At 45.0% G+C, this 20,267-nt stretch overlaps 1 protein-coding gene across 6 annotated transcripts in view; it reads left to right on the top strand.

Annotated features, from left to right (window-relative positions):
• The window catches only part of Pde10a (phosphodiesterase 10A), a 440,519-nt gene that overhangs the window by 339,756 nt on the left and 80,496 nt on the right, over positions 1–20,267 (top strand). For 4 of the 6 annotated variants that reach the window (XM_075950945.1, XM_075950962.1, XM_075950955.1 and 1 more), the window contains one exon: positions 3,297–3,425. In XM_075950945.1, coding sequence (XP_075807060.1) covers positions 3,297–3,425 — 129 coding nt within the window. The remainder of the gene's footprint in view (positions 1–3,296; positions 3,426–20,267) is intronic. The other 2 variants (XM_075950971.1, XM_075950980.1) reach the window with 1 other exon arrangement.

Here is a 20,267-nt window from a genome sequence, read left to right as displayed (position 1 = left end):
CCTCCTCCTCCTCCTCCTCCTCCTCCTCCTTTTTTCCTTCTTCCTCCTCCTTCTTTTTCTTTCTTCTTCTTGTGTTGCGTATCTGCAACTGTTTAATGTTTGGCCCTGCAGGGTAGCTTGTAAACACCTGAATAGTCCTGTAAAAACTGACAGTCTGGTACTCCCGTGCCACTACAGGACTGGTACTCGAGCCGGGAACTAGGCTGGAGACTTAAATACACATAGACAGAGTCACACAAAGAGAGATGCGGACACGGGTCATCCCTGATACAAGAATGCCAATGCCAACTTTATTGTGCTCAGCGAAAGCTTATATATGAATCCTTAGCCACATTTCAGCTCTTGGGATCTTTCAGCTGCAGTCCCACCAGCCAGCCATCAGGGTCTCCTGCTCAGAGCAGTTGCAGGCACAGGTGTTTTGCTGAGTTCACTCCAGCAGGCCAAGGGTCTGAGGAAGTCAAGGGGCCAGGGATCTGCAGCTCCCAACAATAGCTCATCTCCCTGTTACTGATCATCTGGGTTTTGTCCTGGCTTCTCATCATTTCTTCTTATCATGAACTAACATTTAGTTATGTACACAGCTTATCAGTGTCTTCACTCCCTAGAAGGGAGCTTACATGCCTCCAGAATTAGCAGATTATGGAAGAAAGCCATTTACAAAATGTCCACATGCAGGTCTTTATGTGGACACGGGTTTCCATGTAAGTTGGGCTATGTTGACTATGAGGGATATTGTTATTATGGTGCTATACAGGACAACTTTTAAACTAATAAGCCATCTTTCAAAACTAGACCAGCAGAGAGCAAGGGCTGATGCTCTGTTCCACACCAACAATTAGTGCTCCGGGGGTTTTGGACTTTAGGCACGGTAATAACTATGTAGCTGAGTCTTGTTTTCACGTTACCTTCAGCTCACTAATGACCAATTAGTACCTTTTTTGTGTTTATCTGTGATAGTCACATCTTCTTTGTTAAGGGGTTTGTTCTACATTGAGTCTATTTTTAAAGACTAGCTGTTTGCTTATGGTTGACTTTTAAGAGGATATTTTGGATGCAGGTCCTTTATGTAATATACAATTTGCAAACAGGACATAGCTATAATGGGCTGAAATAACAAGGAGCCCAAGTTCCAGCAGTCTCTGCAGCCTGGCTTTTTGGGAAATAGGAAGAAGTAGAAACAGGGAAGGGGGCCTGAGAGATAAAATTTCTTCAGAAAAAACTGGGAAGGTGACTACTTTAGTCTCACAGAATGCTCTTTCTTGAGGTCATAGAGGAGTGTGCAAAGACCAGAGATGGGAAACGTGTTGGGATTCCTGGCTCACAGTGTGGGCATCCTGGTGGGTGGGAAACAAGAACACAGAAGTCATGGGCATCTGGAACATTAGCATGAAGATGATGAAATCTGCCATCAAAGTGGTGGAAGGGTGTAAGAAAAAGGAGTAGTATCTTCATATCAGCTATCTCCCACAAGGTCCCCATTCACCAGTGTGGGAGGTCCTTCTGTCTGTATGTTGCTTTTATTGGTTAATGAATAAAGAACTGCTTTGAGCCTATGGCAGGGAAAAACAGACCTAGGTGGGAAAAGCTAGGCTGTATGCTGGGAGAAAGAGGGCAGAGTCAGTGAGAAGCCATGGAACCGCCGGAGACAGACGCTGGGAACTTTATCTGGTAAGCCACAGCCACATGGTGATATACAGTTTAATAGAAATGGTTAAATTAATATAAGACTTAGCCAATAAGAAGCTAGAGCTAATGGGCCTAGCAGTAGTTTAATTAATACAGTTTCTGTGTGATTATTTCGGGGCTAAGCTAGCCGGCCAGCCAGGAACCAACAAGTGGCTCTCTCCTCCCTCCAACACCCCATCCTATCACCTTCATGCCAGTACCTGATTCTTTCTGTACCTAGGGATGTGCCTTGCCCTGTCAGGTGAGCACTCCACTCTAACAAGCCTTTTGTCTTTAGCATCTTGTAGTAAGTTTTAAGTCAGATTCTGTTCCAGAGGTGTTTTTCTTTTGCCCTCTGCAGAGAATACAATGGGTCTCCCTTCTTCTCTCATGTGATGTATGTGTTGTGTGTGCCCTTTGCTTTGTGCAGAATACGATGGGTCTCCTTCCCCTCTCTTGTGTGCTGTGTGTTTTGTGTGCCCTTTTCCCTGTGCAGAATATGATGGGTCTCCTTCCCCTCCCTCATGTGCTGTGTGTGTTGTGTGTACTCTTTGCCCTGTGCTGAGAATACAATGGGTCGCCTTCTCTTTCGTGTGCTGTGTGTGTTGTGTGTGTTGCAGTTGGCTGTTAGGAAAATGATTTCTTTGAAAGAAGCCATCTGCCTTCCCAGTGACCCTGTTCCACTGTAAGATTCTCACAGCTGTGATTCGAGTGCTCAGCAGAATTAATTAACACGTGCGGATTCTCTGCTTTGTGGAAATGCACGGCCTACTCTCTGCAGGGTTAGAATTAGACTTGGTTTCCTTCTTTTTTATGTCAAAGTCACTGTCAGTGTCATCATCCAGCCATTCGTACAGATGACCGCTCATGAAATCTCAGTCAACAGGCGTCGTGACAGCAATTTTCACACCCAGCTTGTGTTTGGGATTATTTCAATCTAAAAAAGATGCCACTTTATATTTTTGATATGAAAATATATGAAATTATCTGTAGCCAACAGTTTTCGTTGGACAGAAACTTCATTGCTAATGATGGAGAAGTGACAAGAGCATTCTGAAGTGACGTTGGTTGGACCAGCGGCTCTAGTGCCTCTGTGGAAAGGGAGGAATTTGAGTTGACAGCAATAAAGACGAACAGCGACGAACACATTCATCCAGTCACCGGTACCCATCCATGGTGCCTTGCCAGGTTTAGCTGGTAGTGCTTACCTCAGTGTAAGTGCTTCATGCAACCTAACATACAATAGAAAGGCACCGTCTGGCTCACGGGCCCCCAGAACTGACAGCGGGGAAATAGCTACTTGGTGTGACTTACCATCTACCACTTCAGATACCAATTCTGACTTCACAGTCCTTAGCTTTACTCTTTTCTTGTGGTCATAACATAAAATAACACCTTAGCATGCGGACATAAGCAGGTGAGCTTTCGTGGCACCTTGTAGCATCATCGCCTATTGCCCGTGCGCTTCCAAAGCTTTGCCCTCTCGTCTTCCCATGAAGTCACCCCGCCTGTCCCAGCTCCCTGCAGCAGAGGGAACTTCCTAACTGCTAGCACAATGGGTTGGTACACCGTGTGTTTCCTGTTTGCAGTCGCCACATGGGTGAATTTTATTCTTTGCAATTCCTTTGCAGGTTTGACGGATGAGAAAGTGAAGGCCTACCTCTCTCTCCACCCCCAGGTCTTAGATGAGTTTGTTTCCGAAAGTGTGAGCGCCGAGACTGTAGAAAAGTGGCTGAAGAGAAAAAATAACAAAGTTGAAGGTAAGACGACACCTGCTTGCTCGCGCCAAGTGTCTGCAGATCTCAGACCAAGCCTTCCTAGCTCATGATGGGACATCATGCTTTAGAAAAACAAAACATGTTTAATCACAGCACTCGGAAGGCAGAGTCAGAGGCAGGCTGATCTCTGTGAGTTCGAGGCCAGTCTGGTTTACAGAGCTAGTCTAGGACAGCCAGGGATACACAGAAAAAAACCCTGTCTTAAAAAAACAAAACAAACAAGCAAAAAATAAAAAGAGAAGAAAACAAAATATGAAATAGAGGTTTATATTTTATTTCTGTATTTTTTTAAAAGATAACATTGTTAGAGGAGCTAAATGAATATGAGAAAAAAAATTGTTAATTATAAAAGCACTTGGCAAATAACGGCTGAGAATTTTTTAGTGTTTGTTGTATTAGTCTTGTGGAGTCACTGCAGTGCGGTGTCTCGGGCTGTGAACTGAGAAGAGAAAAGATGAATTTGTTTCCAGTTCAGGATCTGATAGCCCCACTGCGTTTGGCTTCTGGCTCTGACAGCCATGGCAGTGGCAGGGATGTGTGTCCAAGTGAAAAGCTCACATCACCTGCTGGGAAGAGAGATTGAAAGAGGAGACGGAGGTTCCACACGGACTCCACGTGTGCTCCAGTGGCTGTGGGGCCTCTCACGGGCCCTTCTACCTGATGGGCCACGGCACGCCCAGTACAGCTCTTTGTTGGCCCAGGGACCACTGTCTGTGTGCAGACCTTGCCAGTGATTAATATTGATTAGAAAAACATAGTTTGTGTTCCTGTCTCTAGATGCTCCACTCTGCAGAGCGCAATCTGAGAGCCCCGTGCTGGCTTATCTTTGGCCCTTCCTTGTTTCCTTCCTTCCTAGTCACAGATGCTAACAGAATGGGGCCTCCAATAGTAAAATGAGGATGGCCCTTTTAGACGCAATTCGGAGAGGCGAGAAAGATGTGAGAACTGTTTTACATGTCAGATTCTTTGGTGAGCTGCCTATGCCCTGGTAAATAACTCCCCAGCTCTCATCCAAGTTGCCCCATGTAAGCTCAGTGGGTCACACAACAAAGACAGGCTTGCTAGAAATGGGTTTCCAGTGGAAGAGACCTGAGAAAGACCAAAATTCACTATGTGGATGCATGAAACTGAAAACAGGAAAAAAAATACATAAAATATTTGGATTCCTGGAATTTGGGACATATTGCATTTAAAATTTATGCAGAATATCATTTTAGGGGAGGACTCCCTTTGTGTGTTTCTCTCTTATTCGCAGAAATATATTTATCTTTTAAATTAACTAGTCACCTTTGCAGTTCAAATAATAGAAAATAGAAGCAGCTCTCTTGGTGAAAAGAGAAGAGTAGACTCCAAAGGCCCAAGAGGTCAAACACATTTCCCCTCAAACTGAATCAGCATGGACGTGCTTTCTCTGAATGTTGCAGTGTAACTTTCCTGTGTTCCTAAATGGCTAGATTTGGCCATCTGACCAAATTTGGACTCCTATTTTTATGCATGTTGTCCTCATAGGCACAGTTAATTCTACTTGAGAAACTTTTGCGTTAACACCAACATAGCTGTTCTGGGGTGGTTCTCTTAATGTGATAAGCATTCTAACTTCTGCCTAACATAGAAAAAAAAGAGTGTTTTAAAGATGTTGTAGAAATATAGGCAATTTCTGTGCTCTGAATAAGTCTTTATAGTTTCTGAACATATCATAATGGAAACAAATATTTGCCAGGGAGAGCTTGCACCCTGAGATATATGAATCAGTCTTCGAAGCAACTGTAGTGATATGTTCAGTGTCTACAAGCAAGAATGTGTGTGTGAGCACATGATTTGAGAGGAAGAAGTGTAGGAATAAATCAGAGATCAGCATTTCCCTCTCAGGACAACCCTGTCATCGATGGTTAAGAGCAAAGTTTAAGCAGCATCTCCCATCAGGGTGAACCAGAGACTGAGAGCAGTCTCAGGTGGCTGAGCTTTGAGGGTCAGCCTGGCTAATGGTGGTGCCCATTTGGGGGCAGGGAGGACAGCTTAGCCCTGCTCGAGTGCCTGCCACTAAGCATGAAGATTTAAGTCCAGATCTCCAGCACCCACGTAAGAACCTGAAATTGTGGTGGCCACCAGTAACCCCAGTGGTATACAGTGTGTGTGCCAGTAAAGGCAACTGGATCTCTAAGGTTCACTGGCCAACCCGCCCGACCAAATCAGGGAGAGCCACATTAGTGAGAGACCCTGCCTCAAAAACCCAAGGAGGCAGAATGACTGAGGAAATAGTCAAGTCGAGAGACAAGTGTCAAGCTCTTTCTTGTCTCTTCATGAATTTATACACACACACACACACACACACTGCATATTTAAATTTACTATGTAATAAGGGATAGTGCAATGCAGAAGCATGATACCCATGGAACATGTCTTAGAGTTTCCGTTGCTGTGATGAAACACCTTGACCACAAGCAGCTTGGGGAGTAGAGAGTGTATTTCTGCTTGCAACTCTGAGGATACACTCTGCTGCTGAGGGAAGCAAGGGCAGGAGCATGAGGGAAAAGTGGCAGAGGCCACGGAGGAGTGCTACTCCCAGGTTGCTGCCTGGGGCTTGCTCAGTCAGTGTTCTTGTAGCACCCAGGCCACCAGGCCAGGGGTGGCACCCCGCACCATGGGCTGGACACACCCACATCAGTTTCTAGTCAAGAATCATGTACTATAGTCTTGCTTACCGCCAGATCTTCTGGAGGAATGTTCTCAGTTGAGAGTCCCTTGTCCCAGATAATGCCAGCGTGTGCCAAACGGACATAACACTTGCAGCACCGAACTTGAAATTAAGTTTAGTTCTTACAAATGAGAATTTCTACAAACTTTCGTGTTGTTAGGTAAGCTAACACTGCACACTTGAAAAAGGGCTCAGTGGTTAATAGCAAGGATTGCTCTTGGAAAACCAAAGTTGGCTCCCAACACCCACATGGGATGCTCACAGCCACCTGCTCCAGCTCCAGGGGATTCAGTGTCACTGGCCTCCAAGGACACCTGCAGTCTTGTGCACATACCACAGAAAGACACACACACACACGTGGCATCAGTTTCTTTCTGCTGCTGTGGAGAAATGCCATGAACAAAAGCAATGTGTAGAAGGAAGCATTCATCAGGCTCTCGGTTCCGAGGCGCAGAGTCCCGTCATGGCATTCGGGAAGTAGGGAGCTGACTGGTCATTGGCCCTGTGGTTCCTGTCAGCTTGTGGTCACTTGCCATACTTGTATGGGGCAAATACTTCCCAAGCTCATTTGAAAGTTGCCTAAAGGAGTGAATTGTACCAAAATGTTGGCTATTGTTTCTGCCAACTGTGTGGGACCAGGTTCCAGACGTGTCTCAGGTTTGGTTGTTGTCTCCCTCCATCTCCCTGTCTCCCTCCATCTCTCCATCTCCCTGTCTCCCTCCATCTCCCTGTCTCTCTCCATCTCCCTCTCCCTCCTCCATCTCTGTCTCATTGCAGCTCCCTCCCTCTCTTCTCTCTCCCCCTCTCCCTCCCCCCTCTCTTTATCGCTCCATTTCCCTCTCTCTCTCTCTCTCTCTCTCTCTCTCTCTCTCTCTCTCTGTGTGTGTGTGTGTGTGTGTGTGTGTGTGTAATATTTACATGGACTTTACACTTGTTTTGGAAATCCACAGCTGGATTTTTGAATTAGAAGGGTACATATTTTCAATCTCTCGAGGCAACTTGTAGGCAATGGTGTGTTGAGCTCTGCCAAGGTTTCCAGGGCAGGTTAAAAGGTCACTAGACTAACACATAGGAGAAAGTTGGGACTCATTGTTTTCTTTTCGGAGGTCTGACAGCCTAGTCTGTCTATGCAGTTGGTTTGTAGTCAGAGACATCAGGAGAAGGAGAGAGAAAGGGGATCCAGGATGGAGGTGACCCCTTGACTGCTCAGATTAGAATGTAATCAGTGTTCTTAATGTTTCCAGTACAATTATATTGCTTTCTTATCATTTCCATTTCAAATGTATAACATTTTTGTTATGTGCAGTTGAGAGGTATCAGTGTGTGTATATGTATGTGTGAATAAGTCTGCATGTGCGTATGTCTGCTGAGTGTGTATGTGTGTGTGATTATGTCTATCTGTACATATGTGTGTATTCTTGTGTGCATATGTCTGCTGAGTGTGTATGTGTGTGTCATTATGTCTATCTGTACATATGTGTGTGTGCTTGTGTGCATATGTCTGCTGAGTGTGTATGTGTGTGTGATTATGTCTATCTGTACATATGTGTGTGTGCTTGTGTGCGTATGTCTGCTGAGTGTGTATGTGTGTGTGATTATGTCTATCTGTACATATGTGTGTATTCTTGTGTGCGTATGTCTGCTGAGTGTGTATGTGTGTGTGATTATGTCTATCTGTACATATGTGTGTATTCTTGTGTGCGTATGTCTGCTGAGTGTGTATGTGTGTGTGATTATGTCTATCTGTACATATGTGTGTATTCTTGTGTGCGTATGTCTGCTGAGTGTGTATGTGTGTGTCATTATGTCTATCTGTACATATGTGTGTGTGCTTGTGTGCGTATGTCTGCTGAGTGTGTACAAGTATGTGTTGCACATGTTTTCACATGCACGCAGAGGTCTGTAAGCCTCTGGTTTTGCTCCTCAGGAGTCATGCGCCTTGTTTTCTGAGACAGGGTCTCCGCCTCTCTCCTCTCCCAGCACCAGGATTACAAGTGTAAGGGGTGACCCAGCTTTGTATGTGTGTGCTGGGCTCACACTTAGGTTCCCACGCATGAAGAGGCGATGCTTCACTCACAGAGCTCACTCTTGTCTCCCCAGCACTGAAAATTGTTTTCTAAAGTTGACCTTGAGGCTAAGTTCACAATGATCCATTTTAAAGTGACCTTTGGAGCTGGGTTTTGCATTTAGTTCCTATACAAGTGATTTGACTCATCTGGGAAGAGAGTGAGCAATTCCTCAAGATAAAGTGTAACGTCTAAGGAGTTCCCAACACTCTCATAAAATATCTTTTCATGCATTTGGAAAAAAAGGGCACCTTGGAAAGAATTATATCTCATATTTAGTCAGACTACACATTATATCTTCATGCTCATCTATATGTGAACTACGTCTGACAAACTGATCAACTGGCGCCCTTTGGGACTCTGAGGTTACTATTGCAATTAGCACCTGCACACATGTGTCCACACACAGCACATATGTGAAGCTATGTGGAGGCCTAGTCTTCTGCATTTCTTACAAGAGTCTCCAAGCTGGGACTTGATCCCACACTGAAGACACTGTTCTGTTCTGGGCAAGAAGAACCAAACCTTACCTCCACTGTCAACAGTGTCCCATCTTCGGTTACCAGTCTGGGCAGTGTTAGGAAGGATGTTGAATTGGTGCTCAGCGTGACCACTTTGGTATCTTTGATACTATGATGATATTTAAGGTGAATATTAATAAAACCCCAAATTCCAATGTAATAATAACCTCCGATGGAAGTTGATTTAGTACCTAAGAAGGTGGTGAATTAGCCTAGATAATTTATAGGCTGTTGATAGAGCACTGTCCTTTGTGGCCTGTGGCTTTGTGTGTGACACCTTTTAGAGCAGATGCTGCCACTACTTTTGACATTTAAGTAATTCATAGCTAAAGCATTGTTGCTGTCAGTTACCTTAAATTTAAAATTTTTACATGGTTTTATTTTTATATAAAAACTGTAATTATCAAATTTCTCTCTTTTATGTGATTCTAGAGATGGGAGTTATTATTATCCAAGTGAAATTTTTAGTCATTTCATACTTAGAATAAAGATTTTAAAATCATGCCACCCCAACCTTCTATTCAATCGCCTGGGGTTCAGATTTAGCCGCATTTAAACTGGTTAATGTCTAACAGATGGCTCCCGTGCTGGTCTACGCTGTGACGGCATCTTAAACTAACGAGGCACGAGTTCCCTGCCAGAACACACCTCCTCACAAGGCTGTAGCCTGTAGAACACTAAAAACCATGTACTCATCATGAATAAACAAACAAGACATGCCTGAAACAACTCTCATGGGACATAATTTCGGACACTTCTCTTTCTTTTACTTGAAATTAGAATGATTTTTATTCCATTACAATTATTTTATCTCAGCAGTTGAAATTACATTATCAACACGAAACTATCAAATCAGGTATTCCTTTGCTTCTGGCAAATGGAAGTCATGCACTGAATGCTTTGACATGGGTTATAAATAACCATGAGTCTACCAACTAGAAGCTCGAGCGGAGACAGCACTGCCGGTAATTGATACATTGCATTAGTTCTGTTAATTGTGTGTCAATTACTCTGATGATGTCTTTAAGCGTGCGGCTTGGGAGTGAGGTGGCTTATGATTCCGAACCAGACTTCAGGTGGCCATGCTAATAAGATGAAAAATTAAGTCTCGTCCTTATAATATCACGGGCGCCTAGGAAACTGATTCAAGTGTGTTCCTTTGCCATGGACTGGACTGATTTCTGAAGCAGTGTCTGGTGTCTTTGAAGCTCGTGGTCCTCTTTGCCAGGCTTTAAAAGCCGTTGTGTTTTCCCAGCAGAAGTCACATTTCTGAGTGATTCAAATGAATAAAATCTTTATGAGCTGCTAGGTCTTGGGAAATACTAGTTTTCGTTGAGATGCCTTTATACAATTTGTGTTTTCTAGTTTCACACACAGAAAGAGATGCTGTGGAAATGTTAGTTGATGTCATTCCTCTTAGCATTTAACATTTTTTCTCACCTGTGACAGATTTCTAAACGTTAAAAACCCATGAAAAATGATGGTACATTGTTTCCAACTCTAAGCTCGTAAAACCTTTCTGAAAATTCTACAGTGATCAAAGTTGATTTCAGGTTGCATAACCCTCTGTAGAAATGTCCACATGACAGGCTAGTGTCTTCACACAAAAGCACAAAGGGTTAATTTCATCTCGCAGCTCTCAGTTCCCACTCCATCACCGAGGGCAGGGTCAGAGCAGAGACCTGGAGATGCAGATGAGATGCCTTGGCAAAACTGCTGCTGCTTACTGGCTGGCTCCTAGTACTTGCTCAGCCTGCTTTCTTAGACTCCCCGGACCGCCTGTCTGGGAAAGCTCCACCCACAGTCAGCTGGCTTTCCCCACACCAGCCGTTAATCATGAAGATGCCCGCAGAGGCTTGTCCACAGGTCAACCAGGTGGGAACATTTTCTCTATTGTGAGTCCCTCTCCCCAAATGGCTCGAACTCATATCAAGTTGACAAACCACTGTGACAGCTAGTTGTACCTGGAATGTGACCCAGTGTGATATGCTTTCCTGGCTAACCGGTCAGTTACCGATTCAGAGATATTTATTGATTACCTGCTGTGAGTGTATATGGTGGTTTGAGTAAAAATGGTCCCCGTAGGCTCATAGGGAGTGACGTTATGAGGAGGTGTGGTCTTGTCAGAGTAGGTGTGGCTTTGTTGGAGGAAGTGTGTCACTATGGGGTAGGCTTGAGGTCTCTAATGCTCAAGCCAGGTCTAGCATGACATTCACTTCCCGCTGCCTCCCAGTTCAGATGCAGAACTCTCAGCTCCTTCTCCAGCACCAGGCAGTGTAATGTTACCATAGAAATGCTTAATAAAAAATTTAAATCCGGTGTTTGCCTTCAGCCAGTTAAACCTGACTTTGGTGCTGAGAACCGCTGTCTGCCTGGTGTCCCTAGCTCTTTACGGTGCCCCAGGAGCAGCATTTCCCTGTGCTAATGCCATCAGGAAGCTAGCACTTCGTGGTGGTGGCAGAGTACAGCACTATCGGAGCACAGGGACCCAGGCGCCAGATCAGGTGTGATGAGTTGTTAGGGGCTGGGTGTCACCAGTGACTCCTGAGTGAGAGGATTGTCAGGCTCATGGTGTCCCTGTCACTCAGGCTGACTGTCTCAGGGTCTGGTGTTTTAGTTTACACGGGCTCCACAGGACTTCTTGTGTTTGCTGAATTTGAGGGCCAGTGTTAGGTGTCAGGATGCCTGGACGACTTAAGGTAGTGATGACGTGGGTGGAGGAGATAGGGAGATGCAAGAGCAGGGAACAGGACTTGGGGCTTGATTTCTGAGCGAGAAGATTTAGGGGCAGTTGTCTGGTCAGGCAAGGCAGCAGTCAATAAGTCAGCAAGTGCAGCAGGTCAGCTCAGGTCACGGGTGGAATGAAATATAAAGCACGCTGTGGCCCCTCCTTTTTGATCACTCTGGGGTAGGAGCTTTGGTGTGCTGTCCTCTGAGCCTCTCCAGCTTGAAAAGGTTTTTTGTTTGTTTGTTTGTTTGTTGTTTAGTTTTTCCCCCTTGTTTTTGAAGCAGGCGTAGAGGTGAGGGTGGGGACACATGCTGGCAAACTTTTTGTGTTTGTTCTTCCATTCCCTATTGCCCTGCTAGTCCTCGTCTTTGCTTGCTTTCCTTCCCTTTCTTCTGTTGTTTTGATACCAGCCATCCTGACTCCCCAGAGCTGTGGAATTCAGTTTTAGGAAGGGCAGAAAAGAAAGGGCAGTGTGTACCCAGTGACTGGTGAGATCAGCTCTTATCTCTGAAAGGGAGGTTCCCTAAGAAGATAGGATTTAGTCCTCAGAAGGCCCTTTGAAGGCCCTCTGAGCTGCACGGGAGGGTAGTCATGAGAAGACTCGGAGGTGGATACAGCCCTTTGAGAACATTACAGGAGGAGGCAGGCACTCACTGGACAGGCTGAACCTTCTGGGATGTTCTTAAGTGCTTCTAAGAACAATGTACATATTTTGAAATTTAGATAAGAACCTCCCAGTACCTTTGAAGACTTGATGATGCAAGCGTTTGGAGTGAACCATCATGGCATGCCAAATCATCCGGGTTAGGAACAGGTCAGTCAGGTTTCCGTATTCTGGTCACCTGTCACCTCCACAGAGCATCCCACACGCCTGCTTCACAGGTGGAATGCCTGTGGGAACTGAGGACTTGTAGTAGTGGCTCAGCTTTTGAAACTGAAGCAAGGCTTTCCCACGTGTTTGCATGACTGCCCTGAGATGTAAAGGCCTGACAGACATTTGGTCGCAGGTGGTTACAAGCCCAGAATGACTTTAGAGTCCTCAGGCAGAGTAAGTGGATATTCCTTTGGACTTGAGCACACTTTAAAAACCTAAATATAAAACATGAAAAGTACAATCTGAGCAAAAAGAGGGTCCACACTCACCTCTGAGAACGGCCATCAGAGCCGAGCAGGGGACAGCGGAGGTGGCTGGTCTCAAAAGTCCAAAGCAGTCAAGCATGACGAAAATTATGAATATCATTAAAACTAAGAAATGGGTCAGGTGGTGGTGGCACATGCCTTTAATCCCAGCACTTGGGAGTCAGAGGCAGGTAGATCTCTGTGAGTTCCAGGCCAGCCTGGTCTACAAGAGCTAGTTTCAGGACAGACTCCAAAGCTACAGAGAAACCATGTCTCGAAAAAACAAACAAAAAAGACACTAAGAAATAATAACTGACAAAGAACAGCTGTTGTTCGGGATAATTGAGAGATTAATTTTAGGTTAAACATTTCATATCAAACATAGTCAAAGGCACTTGAGGTTTGAATGAGCATGACCCTCACAGGTTTGTATACTTGTATGCTTAGTGCCCAGTTGGTAAACTGGTAAACTGTTTGGGAAGGGTTAGGAGGTGTGTCCTTACTGGGGTAGGTGTGTCTTTGTTGGAGGAGGTGTAGCCAGTCTCTCTCTCTCTCTCCCTCTCTCTCTCTCTCTCTCTCTCTCTCTCTCTCTCTCTCTCTCTCTCTCCCCCCTCCCCTTGCTGGCTGTAGATCAGAATGTAAAGCTCTCAGCTACTTTTCCAGCAGCGTGCTTGTCTGCTTCCTCCAGGGCAATGGACTCACCCCTGAAACCAGAAGCCAGCCCCCAGCTAAATGCTTTCTTCTATGAGAGTTGCCTTGGCCATGGCTCCTCTCTGCAGCAGCAGAGCAGTCAGGAGCAGGCACTTTCGTGTTTCAGTAGGGGGTTTCGGCTCATTTTCCTTGTCTACAGAATGATTCAGTTGGGTTTCTTTTGAAGGTAGAAGGCTTGGTTTGCTTGTGTTGTATCACGGGAGTTTAGATGGACAGATCACACTGACAGAAGAAGAGCAATCCAAGACGTTTGTGATAAAGCGCACTTCAAACTGGTTTATAACTTTACTTTTTGATCTTTTTTTTTTTTACTTGAATCAGGCTGAATTAATAAAGGAAAGAAGCTTATTTAGCTCATAGTTTTGGAGATTCAAGGATGAAGCACTGGCCTGATGATGTCACAGCTGCAGGAGCGCATAGCTGTGTGTGTAAAGATCCCATTTTGCAAAAGGATACCTGAGAGGCTGGGCCCCCGAATCTCTTTCCAGGGTATCCCCTTAATGATGTCACACTAGGTCCCACCTTCCAAAGGTCTATTGCTTCCCACTGCTACACAGAGGACCAGGGGCTTCCAACCAGAGCTCCCCCTGGGAGAAGCAAAGGGGAATTATTTGAAGAGAGCTGCCTGCCTTCTCTGCAAAGGGACCCAATGGGGCCGTCCTCCACACAGGTATGAGCTCAGGAGGTCCTGTGGCTGTCACTTCAGACTGAAGGACCTTCAACATAAAGATGACTTAGTGGCCCTTGTGGCTTAGATGAAGGCGTGGGTGGAAACACAAGTGAGACCTTAGCTGCTTTCCAAGGACTTGATGCTGCAACCTAGACCCTGAGCGCCTTTCAGGGTGGCTTGACATGGGGCACCTGCTGCTGAAGTGGGCAGGTATTTGGAAGGCCACCCTAGAGAGCTACATAGATTGTTTTCTCCTTGATTGGCCTCCCACCATCAGTGAAAATATTGAAGAGAAAGGGAAGGTGGCACACTTTTCTCTCTTACAAGAAAAAATACATTTAAGCCAATGTTCACGGGTATAGCGGAGCATCCTAAGAAGGCTAGAAAGGAAACAATTCAGGGCTTGACAGTGCAAACAGCAGAGAGAGGAGTTAGTCCTTCTCGGACTCTCTAATTCCAGGGTGGTGGTGGAAACCCTGGTGGGGACTTCCCAGGTGAGCTGGTGGGAGCCCTGAGAAGAACCCCTACTCTCTGCAGCAGCAGGACAATGCCAAGAGAGATGAGGGGTGCAGGCAGCAGGAGGCAGGTGACGGCAGTGGAAGGAGGCAGGATGCCCGCCCGTCTGTCTCCCAGCTCAGCTTCTCTTTTGTCCCCAGTGGCTTTCCGTCCTTCTGCAGTTCCCTCTGAGATCTCTCAGCCATTATTGGAGATGGAGCTAAACAACCTGCCGTTCGTTTGTGTGTCTGAGTGGTTACTCCAGAGGTGTCGGAAGTCATGATTCTACTTTCTGATTTCAAACTGTCTTTTTCTTTCTTTTTTCTTTTTTTGAAATCTTTGTTGACTGAAAGTTGTTTTTCCCTTTTCGATGTGTTTTCCAAACCTTTGAAGTCTCTCTGTTGCCTTCTGTCGGCATATGTTAAAATGCCTTTGGTGTGGAAAAGCTTTCTTCCCACACAGTTGCCAGTGCCTGCCCAGGGAGGAACCACAGATGGTACTGCCTGGTTTGGTGACCTTCCAGGATCTGTACACTGGCCTGATTGGCATGGTGTGGCCCGAGGTCTGCTGGCTCTTCCTCAGGGGTAGGCAGTGTGAGCAGCGAGGTTAAGGCTGGACTCTACACACTGCACATCATTCTAAAGTGACACCATTTTCGACATGAAAATGTCCCATAACTTTAGATACACAGGTGACAGTTTCATGACAACCTGTGGAAAACGGTTGCAGGCTGTCACTTGTCACTGTTGACTTTTTTGTATGTGATGCCCTTTTCATTGTGGTGAAGGATTTTCCTCAAGGGACGACTAATCAGTTTTTACCTTTCCACCCTTTGCCCTCCCTCACCTTCCTGCTTGGCTCTGTTCCCATCATTACCGACTCTGAGTTAAGCCGTATTGTTGGGGCAGGAAGAGTCTTTCCCTGTTTCCAGCAGAACTCGGGTGCTGTCATGACAATGTCGTGTTGAGTAACATGTTTTATGTAGGCTTTAAGCCAGGGAGCTTAAGATTGAGCTCAGCATCCTAACCCTTGCCTCAGCAGCCTCCACGTCCTTCCCATGGCACTAAATGTCGTGTTGAGTAACATGTTTTATGTAGGCTTTAAGCCAGGGAGCTTAAGATTGAGCTCAGCATCCTAACCCTTGCCTCAGCAGCCTCCACGTCCTTCCCATGGCACTAGACCGTCTTCACAGACTGACGTAGGGCCAGCCTTTGACACAGGTGACCTCAGATGACAGCCAGATACATTACAAAGTACTCGGCTGTTAATTTTCCTGGTGTATAATCTGTTTGTTTAAAACATCTAGGTTCATACAGCCACCAGACCGAGGACAGGGCACACCTGTGACAGTACACCTCCCCTCCTTCCCACGCTTCTGTCCTGCTATCCTGCCGTAACCAAATGGTTCTCTGTTGCCATAGTTTTGGTTTTTCCCAGTGCTGTAGATGGAATCAAGTGTTGTTTAACCACTTCCAATCTCTCATGTCTCTTGGCACCTTGGCTTTGGGGTCCACCTGAGCTGCGATACATGTGGGGTGTGCTCTTTGTTGCCAAGCTGTCTGGTTGTATATGACCGCTCTGCATTTTCAGGCCTCTGCTAAAGCATGGTGGGATCACTTCTAGCCCTGAGTCCCATCTTTGCAACCTGTGGTGAAAGGAAATCGTTATCATGAAAAGTGTCCTCAGATGTCCACATACAGAGCATGCCGCACATGCGCTTGTGTTCAGATATACATATCACATACCACCACAACAATAATAATAACAATAAAACAATCTTATTGCACTCTGGCCTCCACATACACGGGACACACATGCGCGTGTACCTGAACATATGTGTGCATGCACACACATACACACATGTGCACTCACAGACTATATATTGCACATACACAAATAGAAAAAGAGTATATTTAAGATACTTTAAACTGTTTTGGAGAAGGAGCTCTAGGATGGTGGGAGGTCACCAGCCTGTTCACTTGTTGAAGAAGCTTGTGTGTTTGTCTGACACGGGCTTTGTTATGAGGGATTTAATGTCAGATGTCCCAGTCTCTACAAATGCCATCTGTTCCGTGTTTCTGCTGCCTACAGTTTCCTATACATATAGTTCTGTGATGTTTTATAAGTTGTCAGTTCTTAGGAATTAATCGGTAGCATATCTTACCATCCATTTGATCAGCCTCTGTGTCTTAAGCAGTGTTTGACATGGCAAGATACAGTAGATGTTCATTTCAGGACTGGAGGCTGAAGGACCAGGTGGCTAATTTGGAAGCACTGTACTTGTCTTCACTGATGTAATTTTGTTCATGGCCAGACAGTTTAAGGTTGTACTTTTTTTTAGCACATTATATAAAAACAGTTCTTTGTCACTGCACACTGGTCTTTAGAATAAATATCACCTGTCACAGAAAGGGGTCATTGTAGCATCCTGGGACTCACTTTATTCTGTGGCCTTATTGCTGTGTATAAGAACGAGGTAAAGAGAATGTACATGTCTTCCAATACACATGTCTCTCACATACACCGTTCAGTGTGTGACTGTTACAGCCATCTTACCTACACCGTTCAAAGTGTACAGTTACAGTAATCTTACCTACACCATTCAAAGTGTGAGTTACAGTCATCTTACCTACACCATTCAAAGTGTGACAGTTACAGTCATCTTACCTATACTGTTCAAAGTGTGACAGTTACAGCCGTCTTACCTACACCATTCAAAGTGTGACAGTTACAGTCATCTTACCTACACCATTCTAAGTGTGACAGTTACAGTCATCTTACCTATACTGTTCAAAGTGTGACAGTTACAGTCATCTTACCTACACCATTCTAAGTGTGACAGTTACAGTCATCTTACCTATACTGTTCAAAGTGTGACAGTTACAGTCATCTTACCTACACCATTCTAAGTGTGACAGTTACAGTCATCTTACCTACACCATTCTAAGTGTGACAGTTACAGTCATCTTACCTATACTGTTCAAAGTGTGACAGTTACAGTCATCTTACCTACACCATTCTAAGTGTGACAGTTACAGTCATCTTACCTACACCATTCTAAGTGTGACAGTTACAGTCATCTTACCTATACTGTTCAAAGTGTGACAGTTACAGTCATCTTACCTACACCATTCTAAGTGTGACAGTTACAGTCATCTTACCTATACTGTTCAAAGTGTGACAGTTACAGTCATCTTACCTACACTGTTCAAAGTGTGACAGTTACAGTCATCTTACCTACACTGTTCAAAGTGTGACAGTTACAGTCATCTTACCTATACTGTTCAAAGTATGACAGTTACAGTCATCTTACCTATACTGTTCAAAGTATGACAGTTACAGTCATCTTACCTATACTGTTCAAAGTGTGACAGTTACAGTCATCTTACCTACACTGTTCAAAGTATGACAGTTACAGTCATCTTACCTATACTGTTCAAAGTGTGACAGTTACAGTCATCTTACCTATACTGTTCAAAGTGTGACAGTTACAGTCATCTTACCTACACCATTCTAAGTGTGACAGTTACAGTCATCTTACCTATACTGTTCAAAGTGTGACAGTTACAGTCATCTTACCTACACCATTCTAAGTGTGACAGTTACAGTCATCTTACCTATACTGTTCAAAGTGTGACAGTTACAGTCATCTTACCTACACCATTCTAAGTGTGACAGTTACAGTCATCTTACCTATACTGTTCAAAGTGTGACAGTTACAGTCATCTTACCTACACTGTTCAAAGTGTGACAGTTACAGTAATCTTACCTACACCATTCTAAGTGTGACAGTTACAGTCATCTTACCTATACTGTTCAAAGTGTGACAGTTACAGTCATCTTACCTACACCATTCTAAGTATGACAGTTACAGTCATCTTACCTACACTGTTCAAAGTGTGACAGTTACAGTCATCTTACCTACACTGTTCAAAGTGTGACAGTTACAGTCATCTTACCTATACTGTTCAAAGTATGACAGTTACAGTCATCTTACCTACACTGTTCAAAGTATGACAGTTACAGTCATCTTACCTATACTGTTCAAAGTGTGACAGTTACAGTCATCTTACCTATACTGTTCAAAGTGTGACAGTTACAGTCATCTTACCTACACCATTCTAAGTGTGACAGTTACAGTCATCTTACCTACACCATTCTAAGTGTGACAGTTACAGTCATCTTACCTACACTGTTCAAAGTGTGACAGTTACAGTCACCTTACCTATACTGTTCAAAGTGTGACATATCCTTTCACATACTCCATTCAAAGTGTAAGAGTTATAGTCCATTCACATACACTGTTCCAAGTGTGACCGTTACAGTCATTCACATACACTGTTCCAAGTGTGACCCTTACAGTCATTCACATACACTGTTCCAAGTGTGACCGTTACAGTCATTCACATACACTATTCCAAGTGTGACCCTTACAGTCATTCACATACACTATTCCAAGTGTGACCCTTACAGTCATTCACATACACTGTTCCAAGTGTGACCCTTACAGTCATTCACATACGCTGTTCCAAGTGTGACCGTTACAGTCATTCACATACACTGTTCCAAGTGTGACCCTTACAGTCATTCACATACGCTGTTCCACGTGTGACCCTTACAGTCATTCACATACACTGTTCCAAGTGTGACAGTTATGAGCATCAGGTTTTCCAAGTGGTCTGAGTTGGCCCAGCGGTAGAGGCAGAGCCTGGGAGTGTCTCTGAGGCTCCAGCAGCTCCTCTGCTGTGGACACTCTCATCTCTCGTCAGCGTTAGCCAACACCAAGTGGTCAGCCCTGAAACCACACACGTGTAAGCGAGACTGACTGGACTCAATGGGTTATATTTGTATATGTTTGTGTCTATACATGTGTGTAACAGTAATGTTTAAAGATAGCAATGAATTGGAGAGGGAATAGGGCACGCATGGGAGCTGTTGGAAAGAAGACGGAAGGGAGGAAATGATGTAATTACATTTTAATTCCGAAAATTGTAAATAAGCACTTTAGGCCTCTGGAAGCTGCCTGCAGTCCCTCTTGCCCTCGCCACGTGAGGCATTTCAGGTGCTGAGGGAGAACTGATTATTATCAGCAGAGATACTGCTGTCACATGCGGCTTTATGAATATATGCTACACATTGAAGGCATCAGATCTGGAACAGGGCCACACATGGTCATAACCCCAGTGCTGCAGGGCGAGAGATGGGTGGATCTTGGGAGCCCAACAGCTGGCCACTCTAGTCAAATCTGTGAGCTCATACTGAGTGGCAGATCTGACATATATATACATGCATGCATACATACATACATACATACATCTATACATACATACATATGGGAGATGAGCCAACCAGTACAGGGCTGATAAATGGGACAGAGAGTCTCAGCAGAGGAGATATGAATGGTCAATAAACACGGGGAAGGGTGTTTAACTTCCTTAGGCATTGGAAAATGAAGGCCTGCTAGAATGGCTGTCATCGAGGCAGCAGACAGTAACAAGTGTTAATGAGGAAAAAGCCTTATTTGCTCCTGGTAGGAGTACAAACTGCTGCTCCCAGAAACCAACATGTGGGGGGGTCTCCAAACAACAATCTGAGCTACCATACGATGGCACTGTTCACTCTTGGGGACAGAACCAGGGACAAAGTCAGCACTACACAGGGACTTGCACGTTCTTGCTCATTGCTGCAGCATTTACAACAGTCAGGAACCCCATCCCCTCCTCCCTTGCCCACCCCATCCCCTCCTCCCGTGCCCACCCCATCCCCTCCTCCCGTGCCCACCCCATCCCCTCCTCCCGTGCCCACCCCATCCCCTCCTC

This window comes from Microtus pennsylvanicus, chromosome 1, assembly GCF_037038515.1.
Source record: "Microtus pennsylvanicus isolate mMicPen1 chromosome 1, mMicPen1.hap1, whole genome shotgun sequence".
Lineage (NCBI taxonomy): Eukaryota > Metazoa > Chordata > Mammalia > Rodentia > Cricetidae > Microtus > Microtus pennsylvanicus.
Note: the sequence above shows the minus strand (reverse complement) of the source record. Positions and strands in the feature narration are given on the sequence as shown.